Source organism: Lissotriton vulgaris, chromosome 1_1 (assembly GCF_964263255.1).
Source record: "Lissotriton vulgaris chromosome 1_1, aLisVul1.2, whole genome shotgun sequence".
NCBI lineage: Eukaryota > Metazoa > Chordata > Amphibia > Caudata > Salamandridae > Lissotriton > Lissotriton vulgaris.
Window position 1 is genome coordinate 772,594,697 of NC_141685.1, and position 18,101 is coordinate 772,612,797.

Genomic DNA, 18,101 nt, shown 5'->3' on the forward strand with positions numbered 1-18,101 from the left:
TAATGAATCCAATGAATAGGAATTTAAAATCCAATCTAGGGAAAAAGTCATATTTTAAATACTTCTTTTGAAGTGCCATTTATAACGATGGCAATTACCTGCCTAAAGTCTCTAGTAGCCATTTCTGAGCGAATCACAAACTATCACTTGGCAGCCTGTAGTGGCTGGCAAGTGGTGTGAACTTACAGGATGGCCTGGGAGTAATGGGGCCACCAAGTAACTGTACAGACGTCAAAAGGGCAGCCCCCGTCACCGGCAGATTTAACCCACACCTAGGGCTGCCCCTGCAATTGTCCAACAATCTAGTGCCAAGCATAAAAGTGGTAGCCCTGGCTACCTTCCTCAGAACACTGCTGGACCTGTGGAAAGCGGATGGACTGCACCTGCAGAACCAAAGGACAGTATCAAGACAGAGCCTGCTGTTTTGACTATGGAGAGAAACAGCAAGGACTGGATCTGATCACACTTGAACCCAGGATAGAAGAGTGGCCTCCAAGGGCTAGTTTGCTAGCCTCAGTAAAGCTCCAGAAAACACAAAGCTGCAAGAAACCTTCGAAGGTGAGCGGAGCTGACCCGTTCCAAATAGATTTGCCCTGGATCCTGCTGGAGGATTCTGGGAGACAGAGTCCTAAGGTTACAACAAGGGGGGTGCTGGACTGTTCCTAAGCGTGACTGAGGGAAAGACTAACTGGCGTGACCAAAGGTGTAAATGTAACACCCAAGGGCATCCATTTTGTTGGATGGATTTGCCTCACACACCCCGAAGGATGTCATGCTTCATCATCGGCGGTTGCTCCTCGTCGGGGAGGCGGTGCAATCCCCGACGGGCTCACCTCAAAGAGGGGCTCTTTGGCGGAGATCTTTTTCCAACTGCCTTATGGTGAGGTGTGGGTGTGTGGGCAGGGTGGTATGTGATAGTGAAAAAGGGATATTAAAATGTAGCCAAGGGTACCGGAATGAATTTTATTCTGGGGGTCCCTAGCTGCAGTTAAAAACAGGGGGCTAGCTCACTAGGAGTCAACGAGTAAGGTCAGGTGAACCTAGATGGGGCTAGTGGTGCAAACGGTCGACATGTTTCTCGCAGTGGGCAATAGTTACCCGCGATTCATCAGGACCTATAAAAGGTGATTAACCACATGCTGGTGTCATGTGTGGGTTTGTGTGTGCATTACCTCTGTGGGAGTTGTCCTATGCCTAAACATGGAAAAGAGATAAAACAACAATGGTTAAAAACAATTTGCAAGATGCAAAGTCGGTCACGCCATGTGAAAGAACTGTGAATAGCGTGGCATGCTATAGGTGTACTTGTGGTTCAAGTAACAGTCAATACATGCCTGAGTGGTTAAGTATGCCAAGTGTCTGAAGTATGGCACACAGAACAATCACTGAGTAGGTGAGGTGGGTATTTTTGTGAAGTGTGAGGAGGTTTTAAAAGGTTAAAAACGATTAACATGCAGTAGCTATGCAGGCTCAAGTGTGCACCTGGGTTCATACCATGTGGAGGCATCAGTAAGTAACAGAGGGAGACATCCATACAAACATGAAGGTTATAAAGTGAGCAATTGCACATACACTCCGACTCCAGGGAGCCTCAGTTCTAACAAACTCCCATTGTCCACTCACCTATCTGTCAAGAACTAACTGCCACCAGAGGGGTCGGCGGGATAAGGCATCAAGGATGAGTCCAAAAGTCAAGACTGGGGTAAAAAGTAAACAAAACCGCCAGGCAACCATTAATGAGAGAGCAGTATCTTCTACCTCGAGTGACTCCTAGTCTAGAGCCCTATTGTCCCGCTGTAGCACTCACCTCTGATCTCTTGCGCCCTGGCTGCTTGACCTACCCTTCTCCGCCGAGCTCGAGTAGATGTGGGAGCTCGGCGGGCAGGGTTATTTACATTAGTAACAGCGAATCAACACGGAGCGAGCGTCCCCGCCTATCGGCGAGTCACGTGGTTACCGCCGTTTGTGGGGCGGCCATCTTTAACTAGTGGGTCTAGGACGTTTGGTGGGCTATGATGTGTATTCGCGCACCTTTAAACTATGTATGGTGCGTGAGAAGCCCATTGCTCATGGCGTTAGAACACGTAGGAGCCGGGTTACAATAAGTTAGGCCTTGCTACAGTGTTGCCAATGTGATGGGGCGACCTCGTGATGCTAACAAGTGTGGCAGCGGCCATGATTGAATGGTGTCACAGCGCCTAAGCCCCTGGGTGAGTCCTAGCGGCGAGTCACGTGGTTACCGCCGTTTGCGGGGCGGCCATCTTGAACTAGTGGGTCTAGAACATTAGGTGGGCTAGAATGTGTATTCGCGCTCCGTTAAACTATGTGTAGTGCGCAAGAAGCCCGTTGGTCAGGGCGTTGAATCACGTGGGAGCCGGGTTAAAATAGTTATGCCTTGCCTCAGTGATAAAAATGTAATGGGGCAACCTCGTGATGTTAATACGTGTGGCGGCGGCCATGATGGAGTGGTGTCACAGCGCCTAACCCCTGGGTGAGTCCATAGACCAAGCGTACTGTAGGCGGATTCGTGTTGTATATCGGAGTGCCCACGTTTCTGAAGTAAAATGCTCAGAGTTCATAGGTAGTATTAATTGGAAAATGCAGGGTTGTCCATGCAAAATGTGTCAAAAATAGCCCCCGAGGTACTGTGGCGTTAGTTCTGTTCGTGGTGTTGACAATGTTGGGGGTAAAAACCCATATTGGAGTGTTTGTTTAAGTATACTATGCGGTATGAACCCAGTGGAGGGAAGGGGGGTATCATTACAGTTTGCAGCCCAAAGCTGGATATGGGGCTGCATGGAATGGTTGGCAGCAGTGTTCAAAGATGGGATTGAGATGGCTCAAAGCGAATGCCACGGGATGTCTTCATTGAGACCCAGTCTGTCAGAGGATAGACGGTGAACCCATCTCTGTTCCTTCCGAAAAAGGGCATTCTTGGGGCAACACCACGAACAGAACTAACGCCACAGTACCTCAGGGGATATTTTTGACACATTTTGCATGGACAACCCTGCATTTTCCAATTAATACTACCTATGAACTCTGAGCATTTTACTTCAGAAACGTGGGCACTCCGATATACAACACGAATCCGCCTACAGTACGCTTGGTCTATGGACTCACCCAGGGGTTAGGCGCTGTGACACCACTCCATCATGGCCGCCGCCACACGTATTAACATCACGAGGTTGCCCCATTACATTTTTATCACTGAGGCAAGGCATAACTATTTTAACCCGGCTCCCACGTGATTCAACGCCCTGAACAACGGGCTTCTTGCGCACTACACATAGTTTAACGGAGCGCGAATACACATTCTAGCCCACCTAATGTTCTAGACCCACTAGTTCAAGATGGCCGCCCCGCAAACGGCGGTAACCACGTGACTCGCCGCTAGGACTCACCCAGGGGCTTAGGCGCTGTGACACCATTCAATCATGGCCGCTGCCACACTTGTTGGCATCACGAGGTCGCCCCATCACATTGTCAACACTGTAGCAAGGCCTAACTTATTGTAACCCGGCTCCTACGTGTTCTAACGCCATGAGCAATGGGCTTCTCACGCACTATACATAGTTTAAAGGTGCGCGAATACACATCATAGCCCACCAAACGTCCTAGACCCACTAGTTAAAGATGGCCGCCCCACAAACGGCGGTAACCACGTGACTCGCCGATAGGCGGGGACGCTCGCTCCGTGTTGATTCGCTGTTACCAATGTAAATAACCCTGCCCGCCGAGCTCCCACATCTACTCGAGCTCGGCGGAGAAGGGTAGGTCAAGCAGCCAGGGCGCAAGAGATCAGAGGTGAGTGCTACAGCGGGACAATAGGGCTCTAGACTAGGAGTCACTCGAGGTAGAAGATACTGCTCTCTCATTAATGGTTGCCTGGCGGTTTTGTTTACTTTTTACCCCAGTCTTGACTTTTGGACTCATCCTTGATGCCTTATCCCGCCGACCCCTCTGGTGGCAGTTAGTTCTTGACAGATAGGTGAGTGGACAATGGGAGTTTGTTAGAACTGAGGCTCCCTGGAGTCAGAGTGTATGTGCAATTGCTCACTTTATAACCTTCATGTTTGTATGGATGTCTCCCTCTGTTACTTACTGATGCCTCCACATGGTATGAACCCAGGTGCACACTTGAGCCTGCATAGCTACTGCATGTAATCGTTTTTAACCTTTTAAAACCTCCTCACACTTCACAAAAATACCCACCTCACCTACTCAGTGATTGTTCTGTGTGCCATACTTCAGACACTTGGCATACTTAACCACTCAGGCATGTATTGACTGTTACTTGAACCACAAGTACACCTATAGCATGCCACGCTATTCACAGTTCTTTCACATGGCGTGACCGACTTTGCATCTTGCAAATTGTTTTTAACCATTGTTGTTTTATCTCTTTTCCATGTTTAGGCATAGGACAACTCCCACAGAGGTAATGCACACACAAACCCACACATGACACCAGCATGTGGTTAATCACCTTTTATAGGTCCTGATGAATCGCGGGTAACTATTGCCCACTGCGAGAAACATGTCGACCGTTTGCACCACTAGCCCCATCTAGGTTCACCTGACCTTACTCGTTGACTCCTAGTGAGCTAGCCCCCTGTTTTTAACTGCAGCTAGGGACCCCCAGAATAAAATTCATTCCGGTACCCTTGGCTACATTTTAATATCCCTTTTTCACTATCACATACCACCCTGCCCACACACCCACACTTCACAATAAGGCAGTTGGAAAAAGATCTCCGCCAAAGAGCCCCTCTTTGAGGTGAGCCCGTCGGGGATTGCACCGCCTCCCCGACGAGGAGCAACCGCCGATGATGAAGCATGACATCCTTCGGGGTGTGTGAGGCAAATCCATCCAACAAAATGGATGCCCTTGGGTGTTACATTTACACCTTTGGTCACGCCAGTTAGTCTTTCCCTCAGTCACGCTTAGGAACAGTTCAGCACCCCCCTTGTTGTAACCATTGATACGGGCACACGCTGCGACTGGACCTTCCACTCCCTTGAGTGGTAAACGGTGTCCATTGATCAAGTGATCTCCTTCCTCCCTTCTTTTTGAAAATACTTGAGCACGGTTCACACCGTGGGAGCTCCCTCTAGGTGGGTTAGATTGTTCAGATCCCCCAAAATTTGTTGACCTCATACCTAATAGGTGGGTCACACCTGGTCCAGAGCCTATTTTGGCACTTGGAACCTTCCCTTTTCCCCTTTTTTTCCCCCCTTCTTTACCTTCTGTGAAGGACTCCACTCTACCGAGACCAGCCACCCTTGACCATTCCACTATGGAGGGTCAAGGACTGAGTTTTGGTGAGGAGGATGCATCAGCTATCATGAGGATACCATCTTTGTTTGGTATCGACGCTGAACCAGCCACGGGGAGTAATACTACAGAGTGGCAATCCCTATCAGATCTAAAGCGGGAATGGATAAGGATAACTATCCACGGCACGATGATAGCCCAATATTTCAAAGCCAAAATAGCACCTAATGGGTTGATCGTTAGGAATTTCCCAAGGATATTCTGGGAGGATGGTCAATTCAAGGTTGAGTGGTCACAGGTGGCATGGAAGTGTACACACGACCTCCTCATCCTGATAGTAAACACAGCCAAACGCCTAGCAGATGCACTTCTAGTTAGAATACAAGCAGCTGAAGCGGCCTTGAAATCAGCGGTACAAAATCCTGGCTTTAAGACAAAACTAGCGGAAATCAACAAAGAAATGGCGGAGCACAAAGAATTTCTGATGAACCAGAAGGTTGCCAAATTGCAAAAGGACATCAAGAAATTCTCTAAAGAGAAGGTCTATCCATACCTTAAGGATGACTATGTGCCCCCAGGGACCAACCATAATACAGACTATAACTCGGACTCCAGTACTAATTCCTCCAGAAGGGGCTCTAACAGCGGCTCCGATAGTAGTGGAGAAAATGGTGCAGCGCAAATGCCGCCCAGAGCTAGAAGAGGAAGGGGCCGAGGGCAACAAAGTTACCCTAACTATCCAAACCAAGGACCCCTCACCGGGCCCCCTCCCTTTTGGCAATATCCCCAGTTCCCCCACTTCCAACCCCCGTTTGCCCCCCAATACCCCCCGTTCTACCCCCCTCAAAACCCTGCTCACCCTCCTTTTTTAGGCAGAGGCTGGGGCAGAGGGCGAGGGCGAAAAAGAGGGAACGCACCAGAAAAGAGGGTACAATGGGAGGAACCACGCCCACAAGGGATGGACACGAGGAGCACGAGCCGATCAGGACCACAATAAGCCTGGTGGTCAATCTCTCTGACCGTCTCCTCTCACAGAAAGAAGTGGAGGTACTCCAAAAAGGTCTAGGATTTGTACCGACACCCAAGATTGATCAATTCCAAGAGACTAGGGAATTGAAGTCGTTCTTCAGAAAAGTCAGGTTAAAAGCCTTTTTTGAAGGCAAACCCAGTGAACCGATAGATGACTCTGGACTACATAATCCATCTACGTTCACACCGCACAATGGAATGGTCCCCTCTGAGGTGCTCACATTCGAACAAGCGGTTTTGAAAGACATCTCTAAATTGAACAGACACTCACCACACTGCAACATCTCCAGGGATGAGATGACAGTTCTGAGATCACTGGCTGATGATCCTCTGATCACTATAAAACAAGCAGACGAAGGTGGCGCCACTGTTCTAATGAATACCAAAGACTATGAGATAGAATGCAATAGACAACTGGGCAACCAAAAGTACTATACTCCCATCACTAACGATCCAACCCAGCACTTGCTAACTACCATCACGAGCCTGGTCACAAGCGCAGAATGTGATCAATGGATCACGAGAAAGGAGGCAGACTTCCTTATCAAAAAGGACCCGAGGGTCCCCTATTTTTACATCTTACCGAAGATTCACAAAGCAACCAGACCGGTACCAGGGAGACCAATCGTCTCAGGGATAGACTCGGTCCTGGAGCCCCTTTCACAATTTTGTGACCACTTTCTGCAACCCCTTGTCAAAAACATCCCCTCCTACATCCAAGACACCACAGACGTGTTACGCATCCTGACAGTGTCCAGCACGCTGAGGAGATTGATCTATTGATTACCCTGGACGTTGAGGCCCTCTATACGAACATTCCTCAGAGGGCCACTCTAGAGGTAATTGAGGAGAGACTAAGCCAGGAGAGGTGGACTTCAAACACTCCACAATAATTTGTCATGGAATGCGCCACCCTAGCGCTTACAGAAAATTATTTTGAATTTAGGGGCAAATTCTACCACCAGACCCAAGGCACCTCTATGGGCAGTACATTTGCTCCCTTGGTAGCCTGTCTGTACATGGCCAAGTTCGAAAATACACACATAGACCATGAGTCCAATTCTTGTGGAAAGGGCCTACAACCTCCCAGGAAGCTTTTCTAGAGTGGGTCAATGCATTAAACCCGCATCTGAAATTTACCATGACCTCATCACCCAAGGAGATCGCTTTCCTGGACTTAACAATCAGACTAGACGAGGGGACAATAAGCACTACCATGTATCGGAAACCCACCGACCGCAACAGTCTCCTACACTATAAAAGTCACCATCCGAAGGCCTTGCGCACCAATTTGCCCTTCGGGCAATTCTTGCGGATTAGGCGCAATTGCAGCGATGTGCGTGATTATAAAAAGGAATCCACAATCTTGTCCAGGAACCAGCTTGACAGGGGTTATCCTAAAAGCGATGTTCTGAGAGCTAAGAAACGGGCAAGGAATAACAATCGCGAGGCACTGCTTGAGCGCCGGGAAAAGGTCCTTACTGAGAACCAACCCATCACATGTGTGACCACGTTCACCCCTAGGTCTAACCAAATCAGGAAGACTATCAAGCACCATTGGGGAATATTGAGCACGGGCGACATGACCCTGGAAGACCCCAGGTTCGCCTTCAAGAGGTCACAGAACCTAAAGGATATTTTAATCAGCACCCGACCTAAGAAGGCCATAAAAGAAACCCAACAGACACTGTGGCATCTTCCCCCGGTCACGGGCCACTATCCCTGCAGTATGTGTGGAGTCTGCCGGTACACCATGACAGTTAAAACTATACAGCTCTCTGAGACCTTCACATGGGAGCTTAGGCACCATACCAATTGCAACACCTCACATTGCATATACCTCCTCACGTGCCCTTGCGGTTTGCAGTATGTCGGAATGACAACTCGCCCCATCAAAACTCGGATTATTGAACATCGGAGCAACTTCCGCTGCAAAAAGACACACACAAAGATGTGTAACATTATGTAGACCAAGGCCATGACGAGGACTCTGTCAAGTGGGTAGTACTCGAGTCCAGCCCTAATTGCCCCAAGAATGCCCTTTTTCGGAAGGAACACAGATGGGTTCACCGTCTATCCTCTGACAGACTGGGTCTCAATGAAGACATCCCGTGGCATTCGCTTTGAGCCATCTCAATCCCATCTTTGAACACTGCTGCCAACCATTCCATGCAGCCCCATATCCAGCTTTGGGCTGCAAACTGTAATGATACCCCCCTTCCCTCCACTGGGTTCATACCGCATAGTATACTTAAACAAACACTCCAATATGGGTTTTTACCCCCAACATTGTCAACACCACGAACAGAACTAACGCCACAGTACCTCAGGGGATATTTTTGACACATTTTGCATGGACAACCCTGCATTTTCCAATTAATACTACCTATGAACTCTGAGCATTTTACTTCAGAAACGTGGGCACTCCGATATACAACACGAATCCGCCTACAGTACGCTTGGTCTATGGACTCACCCAGGGGTTAGGCGCTGTGACACCACTCCATTATGCAGACCCTCCAGTATTTCGCGATTTCGCGATTTGCAACAAAATCGCGAAATCGGCAGTTTTGTAAAAATGCCGCGATTTTTACAAAACTGCCCGCGAAATTTGGAAAATGCCATCCTCCATATTCATACAATAGATTTTTGCATCCAACAAGCTGCAGATAAGAATCTCTGGGCCTCTCCGATCCTAATATCCCCTTATATACGGTGTTGGACTTTGTTTTAAGTTGTAACAACTTCACAAATAACGATTTGCATGAGTGTCTTCCAGGCGCATCATTTGATTCACCCGATCCGTCACATCCGGTTTTTCTTTGTAAAAACGGCAACAGTGCAGCCTTTGAAATCTGTCACAGTGCAAGCAGTGCGATGTAAGGCATGAACAGCTTGGAATGTGAACATAATGTTACGACTTTTTGAGAAGCAATATTGCATTTCTGCTCAGAGCATCGAGCACCAGGCACAGCAAGCGCTCTACAGCGTCAGCGCCCTCTTTTTACCCCGGGAGACGTGACTTTAACTGCAGCTGTAGAGACTCACAGCTGATAATTAGCAGAAGCCGATGCAGTTACTTTGCACAGCTGGAGATGCAGTGACGCTGCCGAGGACCCTAACACAAGCCAGGTAAATGCCCCCGGCCTCCCGGTGTGGTAGTAACTGGGACGCAATGCAGTTGGCAATCTCTTCCTCTGAGTAGGGCACACACGTATACAGTGCAGAGCCCCTGTGCGGACCATGACATTGACACACAGAGACTCTCTCGCGCTTAACTTTAAACGGATGTGTATGCACCTGGCTGCACCCAAGGCTTTAACATATGTGTTGTGTCTGAAATTCAATTCAACACAGAGCATGAGAAGACAACGTCCCTCTTTCATGTCACAGAACAAGCAGGTAGCAAAACCAGCACTGAAACCCGAAGGTCTGCATACCAAAGGCACATGGTATGAACAGAATACATTACCTTAAAATTAAGAATACATCTGTCGGCACCCTCACCCTTCCGAAAGCCCATTGGTCGCAAACAGTTACCAGATATTTGAATGTTATTGAGGGGCCATGCCTCCTGTCGACCTAAATTGTGCTTCCAGAATGATAATTGTATAGCCCCAGACCCACAGTCCACAGACACAAATCTGGTGCAGCCCTGACTGGAACACGTACGTAATCCACCAATCCCTTCTCGAGTCACCAAGGTTAAGACAAATAACTAACAGTTTGAAAATGATTTAAGATTACACTAACTCCATGCCTTGCCCCACGAGCCAATCTAACAAAACATATCTTGTAAACAAGAACATACCTGGTTTTAGAAATTAGCAGATGCAGACTGCAGAAGTAGATGCAGTTACTTTGCGCAGCTGCAGATGCAGTGACGCAGACGCGGGCCCTAACGCAAACCAGGTAAATGCCCCCGGCCTCCCGGTGTGGTAGTAACTGGGACGCAATGGGCCTAGAAGATGAAAATTCTACCGCTCTCGAAAAGCTTTTGGACCATCCTTCCATCCTAAAGCTACAAGCCTTTTTGTGGGAAGGGATGAGGCTGGAGTGTCCCTCCATCTTGGAAATCCCAGTCTCAGCCTCCAAAAGTTAGCATACCTGCTCTGCATCCCACCCCCTTCCTACTCCCAAAAACCATGACTTGAACCTCGACCGATCTTGCCTTCCATGGAAGACTGCGTATTTTGAAGGAGGAATGGAAAACCTCAATATCAGATTAATAAATTTGAATATAGGAAGACTGAGTAGACTGTTTTTAATCAGCTCCTCTTCCAGACAGACCCCAGAAGCTACAGCTTTAATGGAGGGAACATAAAGCATATTGAAAAACAAGGTAATTTAAGTCCATCTTTCCAGAAGGGGACAAGATTATACTCTTGTTTTTGGTTTAGAAGGTATCAAGTGAATACAAACCGATTTTGGACTTACTAGAGGTGTAATGTTGCACCCCCCATGCAGCATACAAAATGATGACCCTGCAGGTAATTCTTCAGATCATGAGGACTGGACATTTTTTTTTGCATCTGTGGCCCCCTTGAAATCGCATCTGCATGCACAATTCACAGATTCTCGAGGAAGGAACTTGGATTTTGTGAGGAAGTCAAATCTTTGAACTAGCAACATTTCCAAGGGTCAACTCTTCACGAAAAAGTTTTAGCTCCATTGGTAAGTGTTAGCAAAAGAAATTCAGGTTTTTCTATATTTCAACAACTGGTTCATTTATTCTTCTTCTGTCTTAAAGGCGCTGTGCTGAAACCTAAAGTGTGGCGCCCGGAGAGAGGCGTGATGGGGCCGCATGGCGCACTGAATGTAGGCAAGGCACGCCGTGCATACAGTAAGAGAAACTCAATAAAGAAAATAGTGCTTACAACACTAAATAACATGTACCCTGTAACAACTGAAGTAAAGGGCCAGCCTCCATGGGAGGTCAATTGATTTCAGGCTGAAAATGAATGATTATCAGTAAAACAAAGTGCCGCAAAAATGCCGCTAAATTTCCATATCTGTGCCGCTAAATTTCCATATTTGTGCCGCTAAATTTGCCAATCCATGCAGCAATATCCTGGGGGGTCTGATTATGGCCGCTGCCACACGTATTAACATCACGAGGTTGCCCCATTACATTTTTATCACTGAGGCAAGGCATAACTATTTTAACCCGGCTCCCACGTGATTCAACGCCCTGAACAACGGGCTTCTTGCGCACTACACATAGTTTAACGGAGCGCGAATACACATTCTAGCCCACCTAATGTTCTAGACCCACTAGTTCAAGATGGCCGCCCCGCAAACGGCGGTAACCACGTGACTCGCCGCTAGGACTCACCCAGGGGCTTAGGCGCTGTGACACCATTCAATCATGGCCGCTGCCACACTTGTTAGCATCACGAGGTCGCCCCATCACATTGTCAACACTGTAGCAAGGCCTAACTTATTGTAACCCGGCTCCTACGTGTTCTAACGCCATGAGCAATGGGCTTCTCACGCACTATACATAGTTTAAAGGTGCGCGAATACACATCATAGCCCACCAAACGTCCTAGACCCACTAGTTAAAGATGGCCGCCCCACAAACGGCGGTAACCACGTGACTCGCCGATAGGCGGGGACGCTCGCTCCGTGTTGATTCGCTGTTACCAATGTAAATAACCCTGCCCGCCGAGCTCCCACATCTACTCGAGCTCGGCGGAGAAGGGTAGGTCAAGCAGCCAGGGCGCAAGAGATCAGAGGTGAGTGCTACAGCGGGACAATAGGGCTCTAGACTAGGAGTCACTCGAGGTAGAAGATACTGCTCTCTCATTAATGGTTGCCTGGCGGTTTTGTTTACTTTTTACCCCAGTCTTGACTTTTGGACTCATCCTTGATGCCTTATCCCGCCGACCCCTCTGGTGGCAGTTAGTTCTTGACAGATAGGTGAGTGGACAATGGGAGTTTGTTAGAACTGAGGCTCCCTGGAGTCAGAGTGTATGTGCAATTGCTCACTTTATAACCTTCATGTTTGTATGGATGTCTCCCTCTGTTACTTACTGATGCCTCCACATGGTATGAACCCAGGTGCACACTTGAGCCTGCATAGCTACTGCATGTTAATCGTTTTTAACCTTTTAAAACCTCCTCACACTTCACAAAAATACCCACCTCACCTACTCAGTGATTGTTCTGTGTGCCATACTTCAGACACTTGGCATACTTAACCACTCAGGCATGTATTGACTGTTACTTGAACCACAAGTACACCTATAGCATGCCACGCTATTCACAGTTCTTTCACATGGCGTGACCGACTTTGCATCTTGCAAATTGTTTTTAACCATTGTTGTTTTATCTCTTTTCCATGTTTAGGCATAGGACAACTCCCACAGAGGTAATGCACACACAAACCCACACATGACACCAGCATGTGGTTAATCACCTTTTATAGGTCCTGATGAATCGCGGGTAACTATTGCCCACTGCGAGAAACATGTCGACCGTTTGCACCACTAGCCCCATCTAGGTTCACCTGACCTTACTCGTTGACTCCTAGTGAGCTAGCCCCCTGTTTTTAACTGCAGCTAGGGACCCCCAGAATAAAATTCATTCCGGTACCCTTGGCTACATTTTAATATCCCTTTTTCACTATCACATACCACCCTGCCCACACCTCACCATAAGGCAGTTGGAAAAAGATCTCCGCCAAAGAGCCCCTCTTTGAGGTGAGCCCGTCGGGGATTGCACCGCCTCCCCGACGAGGAGCAACCGCCGATGATGAAGCATGACATCCTTCGGGGTGTGTGAGGCAAATCCATCCAACAAAATGGATGCCCTTGGGTGTTACATTTACACCTTTGGTCACGCCAGTTAGTCTTTCCCTCAGTCACGCTTAGGAACAGTCCAGCACCCCCCTTGTTGTAACCATTGATACGGGCACACGCTGCGACTGGACCTTCCACTCCCTTGAGTGGTAAACGTGTCCATTGATCAAGTGATCTCCTTCCTCCCTTCTTTTTGAAAAGACAGAGTCCTAACTCAACAAGTCGTTCCCAAAAGGTCCTGGACCATAGGCTGGTGTTCAAGTATACTTTCTACCTCAAGACTGCAAAGTGGACACTTCTGCATAGTAGCACCACAGTTGTCAAGCCCTTCGTTCGATCCAGCCAGCAGCACGCCCCACAGAGGCAATTCCTCAGGGGGAAAAAAAAAAGCTAAGTTGACGGGAAACTTTTCGCTGAGATGAACCTGGACCTTGTAGCCAACCCACCCTCCATTCACCCCAGTCAGCCTCAACTTTGACCCAATCTAGTGGATCCAGATATCTGTAATTGGCGCCTTTTGATGCAGAAGACCTGGTGTCCGGTTACCCCAATCAGATTTGTTTTTGTCCGTTGCTCATTCAAAATTATACTTCTATAAATTGGTGTGTGATTTTTATTGTGCTTTAACAGTTTTGGTACGGATACTTCTTTTTACAACTTTCATTCGAGTTAACCCTGCCTACTCTGGGCCAAAGTTATTAACTGAGCAGAGGTTTAATTTAAAATCAATTAATTGGATACAGAATAGCGAAATTACTCAGAGGTCTCCAACCAATAATTCATGTAATCCAATTGTCTGTCCTTAGTACAGCAGACTGCTATTGTTAAAGCACGCGTTATTTGGGCCGTTTCACTAGGTTCTCTGAACAACTCGTACTGACCCAGTAATTTGGCTTTTGGAAGAATTAATGGGCATTGCAACTAAATATGTGGAATTTAGTAAGACAAATTGAAGATTGGGGTCCAGAATTATTAAAGTTTCACATCGCCCTTGAGCCATGCAAGGTGGCAAAACCTAGAATGAGATTTACCATACCACGCGGAGGTCCTCTGCAAGGCTTTGTAAATCTGCTGCAAGGCAGCAGAAGTTGCTGCATTGTGTTACACTATGCCGGGAAATTCTACATTGGTGGAGCGTGGGTGTTCCCATGCATCCACCCATGTATTCAGAAGCATTTACAGATACCAACACTGGTAAGCCAGGGAATGGATGCAAATTATACGCCTTTAACAGGAGAAACAAGGAGAAACCACCATGGTTTCTTTTTAAAGTGCGCTGCAGCACACTTAAAATACAGTTTCCCCCGAAAGGTTTTTGTGCAGGAAGGTCCCTTCCTACATGAAAACAATCCTACACGCAACAGAGACACCCTCGAACCACAACGCAAGCATGCTGGACTTTGTGCTGGACTGCAAATTGTGCACCAGTGCAGGCAGAGGACAAGAATACAAGAATAAGACCCATCTTGATGGCATATTCCTGCTCTTTCAAGCTGAACTTTTTATTTTTAATAGCAACAAAGTTCGTAGACAACCAGGAGTGAGCTGCCTAATGCTAGAAAGTAAAACCATAATTCGATTTGACATACAGGAGTGTCTATTTTCATGCCAAGCCGGGGGACGGGGGGGGGGGGGGGGGGGGGGGTTAAGGATACAAGAAAAGTGGTCTCCACACCCTAACCCAAGAACTGCAGATTAGCAGAATGAAAGTTCTAAAAAGCTTCATAAGCAACTTTGTCTCAAACATTGGCGTACATAGAATAGGCGTAAGATCTAACCTGTGGTAAAGTTGCTGGAGTAGGATTGACCTGGAAGACATACTTTACAGCAGCACAACTTCACAGTGCAATCCCATACATGTGCGCTACTTCCGGAGCAATGAGGTGGTGTCAAACCTCAGAGGGGAATAAATGTGTGTTCTTTTGTTGCATTGGTGTAGCACCACAAACAGACGGTGGAAAAGTCATGGGTATGCTAGGAAGAAAAATAGGTTCATGGCAACTCAGTCGATACCGTTCTAGTCCTCCCCTTCAAAGTGGATTCCACACTGCATGGGGAAATATTTTTACCATGCAATAGAACAGAGTGATCACTTAGATCAGTCGCCATCGTTGAGTTGGAGTGTTTACAGGGCCCCTTGTTTTCCACTGGAGCACTTTTTGAGGTGGTTAACCACTCAACGCGTAAAGCATGGCTCCCTTTTATAACCCAAGATTTACACATTTCCAACCAGGCTGGTTGCATGGCAGATTCGAAGCGGTGGAATTCTAGAAGTTATTTAAAGCATCACGTCATGATTAAATTCATATTCTTGAACACCCACTACTTAATTAAGTGGACTGTAGTTGCCAAATAAACAAGCCTTAAAGTGTTGGGAAGCTTTGTTTCATGCATGAAATGGCCACATACCATTATAGCTCTCCCACAACGCAACTGGAACACATCTTGCCGTTCGTTTGGACCTAAAACTCTATGCGCCTTGGCGACTCTCTCTGGTAGGATTTATACCACCGTTAAGACTCCATTCAAGACGTACTAGATTTGTTACTATATACACCGTTCCAAATAAGAACGGTGCAACTGGAATCTTCAGGGGGTTTCTTTTACCTGCAATGAACTTAACAGTCCTGATGGTCTTCATGACGGTAGCAGTTTAAGACCGAAACGTCGACAACTACATCATCTCCACCTATGCTGCTTGTGCACAAGCACACAACCATGATGAATTAATTTCGTTTGGTTGTTGCTAGAAATTCTTTTTGGAGTTGATGTTCAAGTTTTGAACTGATGTGGTGAAGTGATATATACCTCTGTTCATTACTTTGTTGCTTTATATTTTGTATCTTTTTACTTTTTGCTTTACAATTTATTTCATTGAATTTATAAAAACTTTCGTACAACATTTTTTTATTCTCTCCGTGTCTCCTTCTCCTTCCAACAATTGAATTTTATTCATTGATATTTGAGATACCTTGTGGGTACATTGGAGTTAGATATTATGAATACGACTTCTAACTGAGTGATTTTTTTGTTACAAACAAATCCCTTGTAGCACCCCTTTGACCTTAATGAACTTTTGCCCAAGCCTACAAGGGTTTATTGGGTCTCCCCTGTCATAATCACATACCATTAACACAGCCATTTGAAATCGTGCCCGTGGTGTTCTCATTGGTGCAATGAAAGTCCAGCAATCCTTCTGTGGGTCATAGCATTCAACTGTACGGAGGCACTCTTCCCTGTTGTAACCACCTGGTAATTACAAAAATACCTTTTATGGTCATGAATTAATCAGATTACGACATTGTGTTCATCAAACAGTAAATGCTCAGAAAGGAAGTTTAGCTTACAGGTATTTGTAAATAAAGTATTTGCTCTGCCATCAATGCAGGTACATTGAGAACGCACGACTGAGTGTAAGGGCTCTGATTCTGTGACCGACAAACAAACTACATACCACTAGATTGTATCCACCTTTTATTGCTCTTGTGTAAGGAAAACAAATCTGCGGGAGGAGTCAAGTGATTTAATAGTAGGTCATGTGTTTGAAGGGACACGTGCAGTCGAGTTTAAAATGAGCTATTTTGTGGGTTAAATACTCCGTTGCATACTTCACAAGGAAAACGAGAGTGTGAGGATACGGACCATTGGATCTATAGATAATATTCCCAACGTGTGTTCATTACATAAAATGTACAAACGAGAAATCCCCTCTTACACACCTGCAGCTATTAGCTTTCCATTCAGTTCCGCAGTTCCTAGTCCAGATCGAGCATACTGCATGGGGGACATAACCTTCTCAATAGGGTCTGGCTGCATCTCAAAACTCAAACTTTTGAGCAAACGTGGAGTACTGGAGGGAGAGCTTTGAGGGCTGTTTCGTCCATGGAGGAAAATCACACACAAAACACCGTTCAAGACAGCAAGACATAAGTAGGTGTTACCTGAAAGTGAAACAAATTAGTTAGGTTTCCAAAGACTGCTGTCTAGTTCAGTAAAGCAAGGAGTGCAGATTCATTAAACAATGCTATTCAGATACATTCACTATAAGGAGTAAGGGAGCATGACTAGATTAACACTGGGTTCAAATCAATATCACACCATCTTATATTTAGCATTTTCATAGCACTGCTACTTTGGGTGAGTGGAATTTTGGACAAAAGCCCTAATCCACTTCACGGCCCATTTGAACGAAACAGAAGGAATCAGGTTATATAACTCTAGTAAAAGGATCTGAGATAAACAAGCTTCACCAATCCCTTTAGGCTAGAAAAGACTAAATAACCAATACATCGGTTTTAAAAATGATGTAAAATATTCTAGCCCACACACAATTTCGTGCTTTTAAAGAGTGGACGATTCTGGAGGCTGTTACTTTCCAGTAATTAAATTACCATAGACTTAGAAGTCACCAAGAGGAGCAGTGGACAGAAAAATAAATAATCGGGCGTTTTTCACAATACCAATATGGTTAATTAATCCCAACTGAAAACCACTGCTTACTAACTAGATACAAAGTAGAAAGTGGGAATAGATCCAGTACATTTGCAAGGAATGTCAAACACTCACAAAAAGCAGAATCATTTCTTCTATCTGCTTAAGTGAGCAAGCACTGGATTCTTAGGCATGTTCACGAGTGTTATGGGATGACTACATTCAGACCAGATTGTGGCTGCCATTAGCCGTAAAAAAAGGGGACTCTTACGCCTACATATTACACCAGAGTATAGAGTGACTTTAAAAGCCTACCAGAAGATTTAGTAAAAGGACCCATGGCCAAGAGGGCTTTTCTATTGTCCAAGCAGCTTTATTCTTTATTGTGAGGATTTATGATTAGCTGAGTTATAGTGACTCGTGGAAATGTTTTAGCCTGTTGAGATTTCAGAGATCTTTTGGTGCAGTCTCACTCTCCTTTGAGAGCCGGGAACAGTCTACCGGTCAGATTCTTTAACTGCCTGTGCTGGCCACTACACGCACAAATTCCAAGTACAAAA

General features: G+C 46.4%; 1 protein-coding gene across 1 annotated transcript in view; it reads right to left on the reverse strand.

The window, feature by feature from the left end:
* Positions 1 to 18,101, reverse strand: part of IVNS1ABP (influenza virus NS1A binding protein) — a 55,852-nt gene that overhangs the window by 22,881 nt on the left and 14,870 nt on the right. Inside the window, exons 10-11 of the mRNA XM_086956018.1 lie at positions 16,830 to 17,051; positions 16,238 to 16,359 (exon numbers count right to left, since the gene is read on the reverse strand). Coding sequence (XP_086812144.1) covers positions 16,238 to 16,359; positions 16,830 to 17,051 — 344 coding nt within the window. The remainder of the gene's footprint in view (positions 1 to 16,237; positions 16,360 to 16,829; positions 17,052 to 18,101) is intronic.